This window comes from Candida pseudojiufengensis (genome assembly GCF_024610245.1).
Source record: "Candida pseudojiufengensis strain CBS 10847 chromosome Unknown scaffold18, whole genome shotgun sequence".
NCBI classification, from domain to species: domain Eukaryota; kingdom Fungi; phylum Ascomycota; class Pichiomycetes; order Serinales; family Debaryomycetaceae; genus Lodderomyces; species Lodderomyces pseudojiufengensis.
The window spans coordinates 115974-129276 of record NW_026261532.1 but is presented as its reverse complement, the minus strand read 5'-3'; the positions used below and the strand labels follow the sequence as shown (position 1 = coordinate 129276).

Genomic DNA, 13303 nt, shown 5'->3' with positions numbered 1-13303 from the left:
AATATATTTGGTAAAGCGAGATTTTATTTATTTTAGATTTAATTATTTGAAAAATTTGATTCATATCTTGAGTCAAGATCACACAACTTCTATTCGAAAGATGACTGATGCAAAGGTTGAGGCAGAGGCTAAACCTGCTGCAACCGAAGAGAAGAAATTGAGTAACAAAGAACTAAAAGAATTAAAGAAAAAGGAAAAAGCAGCCAAAAGGGCTGCTCAAAAGGAAGCTAGTGGAATCACACCAGAACAACAAAAACAAATAGCAGAACAAAAGATTGAAAAGAAAAAACAAAAACAAACAACTGCAACTCATTTAAAGAAGCAATTGAATCAAACTGTTATAAAAGAAAATAAAAAAATACCACATTTATTTGGACATTTAGAAACTAGGGAACAAAGAAATGCTTCATCACCTACTATATCACATATTGTACATCCAGCTATATTATCATTAACTCTAAAATATTCAAGTTATAGTGTAGTTGGATCTGTGGCGAGATTGAGAAATATGCTTCAAGTTTTTAAACAAGTAATTCAAGATTATAAAACTCCAGAAAATACAACTTTGACTAGACATTTAACAGGTCATTTATCACATCAAATAGAATATCTTAAATCTGGTCGTCCCTTATCAGTATCAATGGGGAATGCTATAAGGTGGTTAAAACAAGAAATTTCATTGATATCAATAGATACATCTGATAAAAAAGCGAAAGAAATATTATGTTCGAAAATAGATGATTTCATAAAGGAAAAAATTGAATTATCTGATCAATTAATTGTTGAAAGCGCTTCAACTCATATATCAAATGGTTCAACTATTTTAACTTATGGACATTCACAAGTATTGGAAGAATTATTTGTATATTGTGCAAAACATCAAAATAAACATTTCACACTAATTATTGTTGATTCAAGACCTTTATTTGAAGGTAAGACATTAATTAAGAATTTATCAAAGGCATTAGGAGATGAATTATCAAATTATATAAGTATACATTATGTATTATTGAATTCATTATCCTCAACATTATTAGAAGATGTTGATTGTGTGTTTTTAGGAGCCCATGCAATGTTATCAAATGGAAGACTCTTTGCAAGAGTTGGAACTGCAATGATAGCAATGATGTCTCATACAAGAAATATACCAGTATTAACATGTTGTGAATCAATAAAATTTTCAGATAAAGTTCAATTAGATTCTGTTACAAATAATGAATTGGCAGATCCAGAAGATCTTATACTAAAAAAATCACAAAAGAAATCATTTGCATTAGAACAATTCATTGGTAAAAAAGATGATGAAAAAAATAATGATGATGATGAACCTTTACAAAATTGGAGAAAAATTCAAACTTTAAACGTATTGAATATAATGTATGATTTAACCCCTCCTGAGTATATAAATAAAATTATAACAGAATTGGGTGCTTTACCACCTTCTTCAGTTCCAGTTATTTTAAGAGAGTATAAGAATACGTAAGTAGTTAATACATAGATTATTCAAATCTGATTGTGCTGTTTGTGGAAAATTAGTTTCAACTTTCGTAAAAACTTGGTAGCACTTCGTGATCTCGGTTTTAAGTCTCGAGTACGTCAGTTTACATTTCACGAAAATAAAATCACCAACCAGACCAAAAACCCAAAAACAACCACCAAATGTATGTTCAACTTCCGTTTGACGAATTAAAAGTAGATCCAAATCAGAAAAAAAGAATAGCGTATTTTTATGATGCAGATATAGGAAATTATGCTTATGGAGCAGGACATCCAATGAAACCTCATCGAATAAGAATGGCACATTCATTAATTATGAATTATGGATTATATAAAAAAATGGAAATATATCGAGCTAAACCTGCAACTAAACAAGAAATGTGTCAATTTCATACAGATGAATATATTGATTTTATAAGTCGAGTATCACCAGATAATTTAGATATGTTTAATAAAGAAAGTGTTAAATTTAATGTAGGTGATGATTGTCCTGTATTTGATGGATTATTTGAATATTGTGGAATAAGTGGTGGTGGATCAATGGAAGGTGCAGCAAGATTAAATAGAGGTAAATGTGATATTGCAATAAATTATGCAGGTGGTTTACATCATGCTAAAAAATCAGAAGCTTCTGGATTTTGTTATTTAAATGATATAGTTTTAGGAATAATAGAATTATTAAGATATCATCCAAGAGTATTATATATTGATATTGATGTACATCATGGAGATGGTGTTGAAGAAGCATTTTATACTACAGATCGAGTAATGACTTGTTCATTTCATAAATATGGTGAATTTTTTCCTGGAACTGGAGAATTAAGAGATATTGGTTTAGGCAAAGGGAAATATCATGCAGTTAATGTTCCATTAAGAGATGGTATTGATGATTCTACATATAAATCAATTTTTGAACCATTAATTAGTAAAATAGTCGAATGGTATCAGCCATCAGCTATTGTATTACAATGTGGAGGAGATTCATTAAGTGGTGATAGATTAGGATGTTTTAATTTATCAATGGAAGGTCATGCAAATTGTATAAATTTTGTTAAATCTTTTAATATTCCATTAATGGTTTTAGGAGGTGGTGGATATACAATGAGAAATGTTGCAAGAACTTGGGCTTATGAATCAGGATTATTAAATAATGTTAAATTACCAACAGAATTACCATATAATGAATATTATGAATATTATGCTCCAAATTATACATTAGATGTTAGACCATCAAATATGTATAATCAAAATTCTCCTGAATTTTTAGATAAAATTTTAACAAATATAATATCAAATTTAGAAAATACAAAACATGCACCATCAGTTCAAATGAATGTTGTACCAAATGATCCTGAAGATTTAGGAGATATAGAAGAAGATTTACCAGAAGCAATAGATACAAAAGGAGGTTCTGAATTACAAAGAGATTCTCAAATTCAACCTGAAAATGAATTTTTTGAAGAAGATGATAAAGATAAAGGTGAAAAAAATATAACAGAAGTTGAAATGGAAGATGCAACAATTGAAGAAGATCCAAAATTAACAGAAGAAGAATTGAAAGAAATAAAGGAATTGAATGAAGGTGTATAAATATATATTGTATTATTATAGATTTACAAAAAGTAAGTTAGAAAGAAAGAAATTTGTTGTAGAATTTTCTATTGTTGTCTTTATCATAAAAGAAATTTAATTCGTATAATGTAGAAATCTCTCCACAAAAATATTTGATTTAGTCTACTGTAAATAGTTATATTGCATTTACTAATAAAGATTGAATGCTAGGATACAATTTTACTACAAATTTATGTTCAGATCAACTAATTATCTACTAAAAAAGTTTCATTTAAAACATAATTTTACAACAATGTCAGAAATACGGCAAAATCTTTTAACAATAAAATCATGTAATCAATTAACAAATTCAAATTTACCAAATTATGAAAAATCACCAACTTCAAAATTATATAATATAAAATATAATCAACCATTAATAAATGTTTTAATGATAAAAAAACCATGGGATTCAACAGTAAGAGAAGCAATGATTGAATTAATAAATCATTTACATTTAAATTATCCTCAAATTAAAGTATTAGTTACAGAAGATGTTGCAGATGAATTAAATAATGAAAAAACTACATTAAATCAAATATTAGATAAACTGATTGATCATATTATATATACTGGTAAAAATAAAGAAATTATAAATAAAGTTGATTTAATGATTACATTAGGTGGTGATGGTACAATTTTACGTGGTGTTTCATTATTTTCAAATGTTAAAGTTCCTCCTGTATTATCTTTTGCAATGGGTACCTTGGGGTTTTTATTACCTTTTGATTTTCAAAATAATATGGAATGTTTTAAATCTGTATATGAAAATAAAGCTTTAGCATTACATAGAAATAGATTAGAATGTCATGTTATAAGAAATGATGATGAAAATGGAGGAGATAGACATCTTGATGAACAGAAACAAAATCACAACAACACTCCAGAAAAAAGAGAAATGATACATGCAATGAATGATGTAACGATTCATAGAGGTAGTTCTCCAAATTTAACTTCATTAGATATTTATATTGATGGTGAATTCTTTACAACTACATACGCAGATGGTGTAATTTTTTCAACTCCCACAGGATCAACTGCATATTCATTATCAGCAGGTGGATCAATAACTCATCCTTCAGTTCCATGTATATTATTAACTCCCATTTGTCCAAGATCTTTAAGTTTTAGACCTTTAATATTACCAAGTACATCAGATATAATGATAAAATTATCAAAAAATAATAGAAATAATTTTATTGAATTAACAATTGATGGAATAAGTCAAGATGATTTACATCCAGGTGATGAATTACATATAAAATCAGAAACCATAATTTTAGCAAATGAAAAAATTAAACAACAAAAATCATTTATTGAAAAATTAAAAAATAATAAAGGAACATATATTAATAATATTGAATATAATGATCAAAATGGTATATGGTGTGTTGCAAATAATGAAAATCAATGGGCAAAAGATTTAAATAGTTTATTGGGTTTTAATAGTTCATTTAGAGATCAAAAGGGAAAGAAACTGCATTTATAAGTGAGGAATGTTCAAATTCGTGATTTTAATGGTATCAAATCGATTTGGGTTTCATTGAATTCTTGTTCGTAGAATACTTAATAGTAAACATTTTTTTCATGTATTAATATATAATTGAATTTACTTACTACCACTATTGGATTTAGGCTAGTATTCGTTCGAAAAACAATTTGTAAATTTATCCCTCTTTTTTTAACAATCGAACTTATGATTTGCAACAACAAATACAACAAAATGAACGATAAAGATTTGTTGGCCCTTGTTACTCAATAATAATCGATCAAAAGCAACGATATGACGTCAAAGCAACTTATGCTGGGTAAAGTTTAAAGTGCCTTGATAAACCTGCTTGGAGAATTAAACTGGCCCATTTCGTATCTTGACGAGTTGAAAATCGATCTGGATCAAGAGGAAAGTTTAACGGTTGGATAAGAATTGTCATACGATTAGGAGTAAGTTTTTACATTGGTTTTCACATCATCAACGTGCCATCATACTAATTGATATAGATGCGCTTCAGAGATAAATAGACAAAAACAAGATTATTTTGTAACGGAGGTTGGATAGACTCTACGTCTTTTAGAGTTGAAAGTGGAGTGCTTGAGAGATGAATTTGATAAAAAACATGACTGCTGTTATTTTTCTAAATTTTGCTGATCCAAATTTAACTGAAAAGGTCGACCAGAATCCATTCATTCTGATCTACTCTTCAATTCGGGCCATAGTGGAATTTTTTTTTTTGTAATTTTATTGGGATTTGATGACACGGATGTTATTTTGTTAAGAAAAAGACGAGGAAAAAGTTGCAACCTCTTACTAGCTTTTAAATAAAAATTAGTCCTGAATCATCACATCCCTGAAATTCCAAAAAAAAAATTTTGATAGGGGCCGAACTGAATATACTTGATCTGAATTTTAATTCACAAGCCATTACAACAATTGAATGCATCTCAATCATTGGGTAAATAGAAGATACTAGGATCCTATTTTTAAGGAATATGAAATAATTTTATTAGTAACAGGTGATGGGCGTTTTATTGTTAAAAAATCCAAAATGTATGAGAAAAGAAGAAATATCAGATCAGAATCAATTAACAACAATGGTTTGTTTGTATTTCTGTTACTAGAGAGGAATTTTTCACACCCATCTTGCATTCAAAAGGGAATTATACTATAAGACGCTAATATTCAAGACCAAGATAAAAATGGCCCTTTGGCAATATGAGTCAAATTGGATAATCAAAACTCATTTCAAGTATATCACTGGATTACTAAAATCTAATCAGCCCATAATAAAGATTAAAAAATTGAAAATTGATAAAATTGAAGTTATATATGTGATATACTATTATCTAAGTCATTTTTTATATTTTCTTATATGTATGTATGAGTAGGTTTGTTAATAGAAATACTAAAATGATAGTACCTGCATATAATTAGGGACTATTAACAAAAAGATAATCAGATATTGGTAGCCCACACCAATCATAATTTACGCTTTAATTTACTAAGGTCAATCAAATTTAATTTACGAGATTAAATAAAGAGAGAGCGAGAGCGAGAAACTAAGTAAATAAAAAACAAGATTTTATAACCAGCATTTCAAGATTAAAAATCTAAATCTAATAAATAATTACACCTATTATTGAAACAACACCCTATATTTCAAGAAAGTGATTTACAAGATCTGATTGAACATATCTAATTGATCAAAATCTCTTGTTTTTTCTAGTTTCAGAGATATGTTATGATCTCATTATTCATCTCTATACACCGATGTAGTTTGAAACTCTGATCGATTGATTCAAAGTACGGTGTGTATAAGTTGTTGATGATGCATGACAGAACTCGGTGGCACAATTCTTTTTAGACTTTATTTTAGGACTTAAGTGGAAGTTAAGTCATATACACAAAGGGAGTAAAAAAGACTCAACGTAAGACAATAGAATAAAATTATAATAATAAAATAAAAAATAAAAATAAAAATAAAACAGAGAAAAAAAAAAAAAAAAAAAAAAAAAAAATGTTCACCGTTTAAAAAAAAAAACCAATTAATTCCTTAAANAAAAAAAAAAAAAAAAAAAAAAAAAAAAAAAAAAAAAAAAAAAAAAAAAAAAAAAGAAAAATGTTCACCGTTTAAAAAAGACAACCAATTAATTCCTTAATATATTTATTCACTTTGATTACATATACAAACAATCAACCAGTATCAAGAACTTATAGAGAGACATCATATACGTATATATATATGTTATACACAATCTCACAATCATTTATTATACTACGATTATAAACAAAAATTTTGATTGATTCATTGATTAATTTCATATTGAATCTTAGTAACATCCAAACAAACAATTATATAAATTTTATTTACAACCATTAAAATTTTGAAAAACTTTGTATTATAAACTCCCATGTATAATCCATCTCAACTGATAGCAGTTGGTAATAAACAACCTCCACCTATTTTAAATGGTGGAAGTTTACATAATCAATCTAATCAAAATGTTACAACAACTTTACAACCACCACCACCAACTCAACAACAATCAAATAATCAACAACAACAATCTTTAGGTCCATTACCACCAACTCAACAACCACAACAACAGCAGTCTAATCAACAACCACCTCAAGCACAAGCACAACCTACTGGACCAGGTATAATAGTCGCTGCGGCTCAAGCGCAAGCAGCTCAAGCAGCTCAACAAACTCAAGCTCAACCTCAAACTCAAATTACAAATAATCCTGCTGCAAATGCTTTAAGTGAAACAACTGCTTCAACTTGGTTAGCAATAGGTTCATTAGCAGAAAGTTTAGGAGATGCTGATCGTGCTTTATCATCTTATGATTCAGCTTTAAGACATTTACCAAATAATCCAGATGTTTTAATTAAATTAGCAAATGTTTATAGATCAAAAGATATTTTTTTCAAAGCTGCTGAATTATATGAACAAGCTTTAAATTTTAATCCTGAAAATGGTGAAACTTGGGGTTTATTAGGTCATTGTTATTTAATGTTGGATGATTTACAAAGAGCTTATGCTGCTTATCAAAGAGCTTTATATTATTTAGAAAATCCAAATGTTCCTAAATTATGGCATGGTATTGGAATATTATATGATAGATATGGTTCATTAGAATATGCAGAAGAAGCTTTTGTAAGAGTTTTAGAATTAGATCCAAATTTTGATAAATCAAATGAAATTTATTTTAGATTAGGTATAATTTATAAACATCAAGGTAAATTACAACCTGCATTAGAATGTTTTCAATATATTTTAAATAATCCTCCTCATCCATTAACTCAACCTGATGTTTGGTTTCAAATTGGTTCTGTTTTGGAACAACAAAAAGATTGGAGTGGTGCAAAAACTGCTTATGAAAAAGTTTTACAAGTAAATCCTCAACATGCAAAAGTTTTACAACAATTAGGTTGTTTATATTCTCAAGCTGAAATGAATCCTCCAACTCCAAGAGCTAATAGTAATGGGGGTGGTAACAGTGAATTACCTTTCCAACAAGATTTAAAAATTGCTTTAAAATATTTAACACAATCTTTAGAAATTGATCAAAGTGATGCTCATTCTTGGTATTATTTAGGTAGAGTTCATATGATTAGAGGTGATTTTAATGCTGCATATGAAGCTTTTCAACAAGCTGTTAATAGAGATTCAAGAAATCCAACATTCTGGTGTTCAATTGGTGTATTATATTATCAAATTAGTCAATATCGTGATGCTTTAGATGCTTATACAAGAGCAATAAGATTAAATCCTTATATTAGTGAAGTATGGTATGATTTAGGTACATTATATGAAACTTGTAATAATCAAATAAGTGATGCATTAGATGCTTATAGACAAGCTGAAAGATTAGATCCTGGTAATCCTCATATAAAAGCAAGATTAGATCAATTAATAAAATATCAACAAGAAGGTAATACTCATCCACCTCAACCTCCCCCAGCTATTCAACAACCTAGATTACCACAAGGTATGGTTTTGGAGAGTAGTCAACAAGATCAACAACAACAACAGCAGCAACAACAACAACCTCCGGTTCCACACCAACAACCACAACAATTACCACCTCATCAACAGCAACAACAACAACAACAACAACAACAACAGCCACCTCAACATATGTTGGGTCAATTAAATTCTAATCAACCTCCACCAGCGCCACCTCAATTAATGGCACATCAAGCACAAAATTCTCAATTACCAGCACCACCGCGTCCTAATCAACATCAACAACAACCCCAACATCATCAATCTCAACAACAACAACCTGGAATAGCGGCAGGTTTGGCTCAATATCAAGGTTCAAATAGCAGTTTACCAGCGCATTCTCAACAACCATTACCTCCTCAAGTACAACTTCAACAACTTCCTCCTCAACACCAACAACAACAACCTCAACCTCCTCAACAACACCAAACTCAATTAGCACAACCTAATCAGCCCCAACCACAACCACAACAACAGCAACAACAAAGTCCAGCTTTGCCAGCAATAACTCACACCAAAGGTAAACCAGGTCGTAAACCTAAATCTCATCATCAAGATTCGAAGAAGGATTCCCCAGCTCCAACATCTAGTCATAAATCAAGTCAAGAACCACCTGCACCAACACCATTACAACCACCGGCTCATACTGTTCAAGAACAACATAAACCCGAACCACAACAACAAAAACCACAACCACCGTTGAGGCAAGAAGAATCATTGAAACCATCAAATACTGCTACTCCTGCACCAGAAGTTACTCCATCAATAACGGAGAATAATGGTAAACATGATTTAGAAAATAAACTTGATGAAGGGAAAATTTTAAAGAAACAAAATAGTGCATCAACACCAGCTACTTCAACAAATATTGAATCAGGTAAAGTAACAGAGGAAGAAAAAATACCTAAACCAATTCAATCTGAATTAAAAATCTCATCTAAACCTGATTATAGTCAAACTACTGATTCTTCAACACCAATAGTTCAACCAAATCCTGGAACTCCTGCATCGGCAGATGTTCCACCTGTTCCTCAATATTCTACAAATGTGACTGAAAAAGAAGCAAAATCTACAGATGAACCAGATGATACTGAATCAGCAGCTATACCTTCTGAAGCTAAAAATCAAAATAATGAGAATGGAAAAAAGCCTGAACAACAACTGGAAAAAGATCAATCTCAACCTCAGCACCATCATCATCATCATCAAGAAGAAGGGAAATCCAATGATGTGAAGGAAAATAATGAAACAAAGGAAAATACAGAAAAAAAAGATGAAATAGAGAAACACGATAAACAGCAAGAACAACCACAAAATAATAATAATAATAACAACAACACTAATGAAGAACCTCCAAAGAAATTAGAAGATCCAAAAGATGATAATCCTGAAGATGATGAAGAAGAACCACCAACAAAGAATGCTGATGAGAAAATAGAACCTCCAATGAGGAAAGTTGAAGAAGATGAAAATTATGATGATGATTAAGTTGATCAAACGACCCCCAAATATAAAAGACGCTCCTATAAGAGAAAAATTCGTAACTGTACTGTATACTTATTCACAACTTTTTACTTAATTTAACTTTGTTTTAATCTATACATTATTACTCGATTTTTTTTTTCGTTTTGTTCTTAATTAAACATGATACACTTGATATTATTTAACTTGGATAATTACCAGGTATATCAATAAAATTATTTTCATCTTGATTTTGTTGTAAAAAACTTTCAAATTCATCAGTTGAAATTTCATCATTAATATAATTCAATAAATCTTCTTCATCTTGAGTACTTCTTAAATTTAAAATTTTTTTAGCAAAATTATTTAATATTGAATTTTCTTTTAAATCTATTGTTTCAATATTTAAAATTTGTTTTACTTTTTTATTTGATAAATATAAATTTATAATTTCTTTTATGATACATACAAAAACTAATCCTAGTATATTTGAAATTAAGAGTTTTTTCTCCAAGACCAAGTTACTCAATATTGAATTCTTGTTGAGTAAAGGTAATATAAATAAATTACCTAATTTTGATGCAAAATATGGCCATAATATAGTTGTTAAACATTTAAAAATTGTATTTTGATTTATTAAAATATTTGAATAATCAAATTTTAAACATGCTATTGTATATTTAAAATTTATTTTTATAATTAATGAAATATAATTTATAAAATTTTTTTGTGAAATTGTTTTAAAATATAAGATATTTTTATAAATGTATTTTATTAAGTTGGAGATTAATGGAATATTATTCAATGATTTTGAATTATTTATTTTGATTTCTATTTTTTGATATATTCTTTGATATGATTGTTTATATCCATTTAATTGACAATTTAAATCTTCTAATTCATCAATTTCATCACCATTATTTAAACTATTAGCTATTGCTCTTGGTCTTGATTTCATAGTTAAATTGAAATAAGCTCTATTAAAAGTTAATCTATAAATTAAATCATATGACCAACGTAATGGTATAATTAATGATACTATATTATTATTAGTTAAAAAATTTATCCCATTTAATGGATTTGAAAAAATTAATCCCCTCTGCAAATTGGATCTTAAATTTTTATAAATTAATCTTATTAATGAATGATCAGCAATTGATGAAATATAACCAGAAATCATAAATTCAGTAATTAAAGAACTTAAAAATTCATCATTTTTTATACCAAATATTAATTTTATTATAGATGATGATCTTAATCTATACATTACTATTGGTAATACAGGAATTCTTGAAAATTTTAAAGGATCAATTAATCCTTGAATTAATGCTTGTTCTAAATTATCAACTGCATAATTTGATGAATTACCAAATAAAATTTTAGATAATGATGAATAAGAAGTATTTGTAATTAATCTTTTTTTTGTTAACATTCTAACTAATAAAGTTGATGGTATTATATTTTCCATCATTTTTAAACCAGTCGTTGTTAATCCTATATATCCCATTGATAAAATTCCTGTAATTGCTGATGTAATACCTAAAAATATTCCACCATATTTTATTAATTTTGAAATAAATGATTTAAAATGTGAACTCAGTGATAATAATAATGATCTTTTCATTCTGAAAATTATATCTTTTTTACATTGTGGACATGGGGCGAAGATGTAGACTGAAGATGATTTAGATGATTGAGGTTGATAATTTTGGTGGTGGTGATGCTGATGTGGATTTTCTGGCGAGGATGGGCCCTCATTTGAAGGGCTTTCTTCATTTTCAGTCCCGTCTTCACTACTAGGTCGATCATGATTTTCTTCATTAGTATTTGGCCTCGTTATTCCATTAAACCAACTTTCTAAAGCTTGAGTAGATAAATTAATTCTTATATTAGTAGTTTGATTATTATTTGGTGGAGAACCAATTCCAATATCTCCAATATGATCATGATTATTTCTTGATATTGAATTTAAATTTATTGCTTTATTTGCATGAATTATATGTAATTGATCACTTGGTATTGAATTAAACCAATCTAATAAACATTTTCTATGACAAATTAATGAACATGTTGTACATGGTTTTAACATATCTTTTGCATCCTTTAAAGTACCAAATGATGGAATCTCTGTATCATCACCTAAACAAAAACAACATAATGTTGATATTGATGTATCTGATGAAGTTGACATTATAATGTGTTGTAAAAAAAGAACCCTTTATTAATTATGGGAAATAATATTCTAAATTTACTCCAACTTTTCTGTTGATAATAAATTTGTGACACTTTCGGATATTTATCACACTCTTAATTACTACATTCATCAGAAATTGTTGGGAGACCACCGGCATGACTAAGATATCTGCATTTACAATTACCAGTATATGAACAAGTCAGATCCACCTTTCACTACCTAGGGTTCTTTTTTAAAACTTGTCTATTGCGAAACAAAGAGAATTTTTTTAAATCTGTCATTAATTTAAGTCGTCTATTCAAATCATCTATCTATTTACAATTTATACTCTTCAGCTAATTTCAACCCCATTGCAAAATGATATAATCTTGCATCAACAGTACATTTTTCTTCTTTACAAATTTTTTCAATTTCATTTAATAAATTATCCAAAGGTAAACTAAAAGTTATAATAAATTCACTATCTTCTAATTTAGCTTTTGGATTTGAATTTTTAGGATTTTGCAAGTCAACATCAACATAAGCTAATACCATATTTGCATTTGTTAAACCTGGATCACTAAATGTTATAACTGATTGTTTTTTAAAAGTTCCATGATATCCTGTTTCTTCTAATAATTCTCTTGTTGCTGTAGTTTCTATTGATTCTTTTGGATCAACTAATCCAGCTGGCAATTCTATAACTACTTGTTCACAAGGTGGTCTAAATTGTTTAACTAATACTATTTCTTTTGACTTGTTGGGGTGATTTAAAATTGAAACTATTGATACAGCATCAACATTTGTAGTATCTGATCTTGTAGTTCTAACTGCCATTTCCCATTCTCTATGTTTACCAGTTGGATCATCATAATTTATTAATTTTGTTTGAATCCATTTTCCTTGTTTTAATGGTTCAATTGAAGTTACTTTTGCATCAAATGGTGATCCTTTTGTTGACATTGTACGTAGAATTTGTTTAAATAAAGATTGTGAGTTTCTTCTTAGCATAGAATGAATAATTTAAGAAGTTCGGATTGATATTGCTTTTTCAAA

The 13303-nt window shown here is 28.4% G+C and overlaps 6 protein-coding genes across 6 annotated transcripts; 4 read left to right on the top strand and 2 right to left on the bottom strand. All coding sequences in view use genetic code 12, as the record gives it.

Moving 5' to 3' along the window:
* Positions 1–100: 100 nt before the first annotated feature.
* GCD2 (translation initiation factor eIF2B subunit delta) lies at positions 101–1483 on the top strand (the record flags this gene model as incomplete). Its single annotated transcript, XM_051758791.1, has 1 exon — positions 101–1483. The coding sequence occupies one exon, from the start codon at positions 101–103 to the stop codon at positions 1481–1483; it is 1383 nt and encodes a 460-aa protein (XP_051613363.1).
* Positions 1484–1659: 176 nt separating this feature from the next.
* On the top strand, positions 1660–3087 carry RPD31 (histone deacetylase; the record flags this gene model as incomplete). Its single annotated transcript, XM_051758790.1, has 1 exon — positions 1660–3087. One exon carries the CDS (start codon positions 1660–1662, stop codon positions 3085–3087), a length of 1428 nt encoding a protein of 475 aa, XP_051613362.1.
* Positions 3088–3361: 274 nt separating this feature from the next.
* POS5 (NADH kinase) lies at positions 3362–4597 on the top strand (the record flags this gene model as incomplete). Its single annotated transcript, XM_051758789.1, has 1 exon — positions 3362–4597. One exon carries the CDS (start codon positions 3362–3364, stop codon positions 4595–4597), a length of 1236 nt encoding a protein of 411 aa, XP_051613361.1.
* A 2417-nt stretch (positions 4598–7014) lies between these two features.
* Positions 7015–10101, top strand: SSN6 (transcription regulator; the record flags this gene model as incomplete). Its single annotated transcript, XM_051758788.1, has 1 exon — positions 7015–10101. The coding sequence occupies one exon, from the start codon at positions 7015–7017 to the stop codon at positions 10099–10101; it is 3087 nt and encodes a 1028-aa protein (XP_051613360.1).
* A 175-nt stretch (positions 10102–10276) lies between these two features.
* KGF55_003938 (uncharacterized protein) lies at positions 10277–12265 on the bottom strand (the record flags this gene model as incomplete). The annotated part of the gene is made up of 1 exon (XM_051758787.1): positions 10277–12265. One exon carries the CDS (start codon positions 12263–12265, stop codon positions 10277–10279), a length of 1989 nt encoding a protein of 662 aa, XP_051613359.1.
* A 318-nt stretch (positions 12266–12583) lies between these two features.
* YSA1 (ADP-ribose diphosphatase) lies at positions 12584–13210 on the bottom strand (the record flags this gene model as incomplete). The annotated part of the gene is made up of 1 exon (XM_051758786.1): positions 12584–13210. The coding sequence occupies one exon, from the start codon at positions 13208–13210 to the stop codon at positions 12584–12586; it is 627 nt and encodes a 208-aa protein (XP_051613358.1).
* Between the last annotated feature and the right edge of the window lie 93 nt (positions 13211–13303).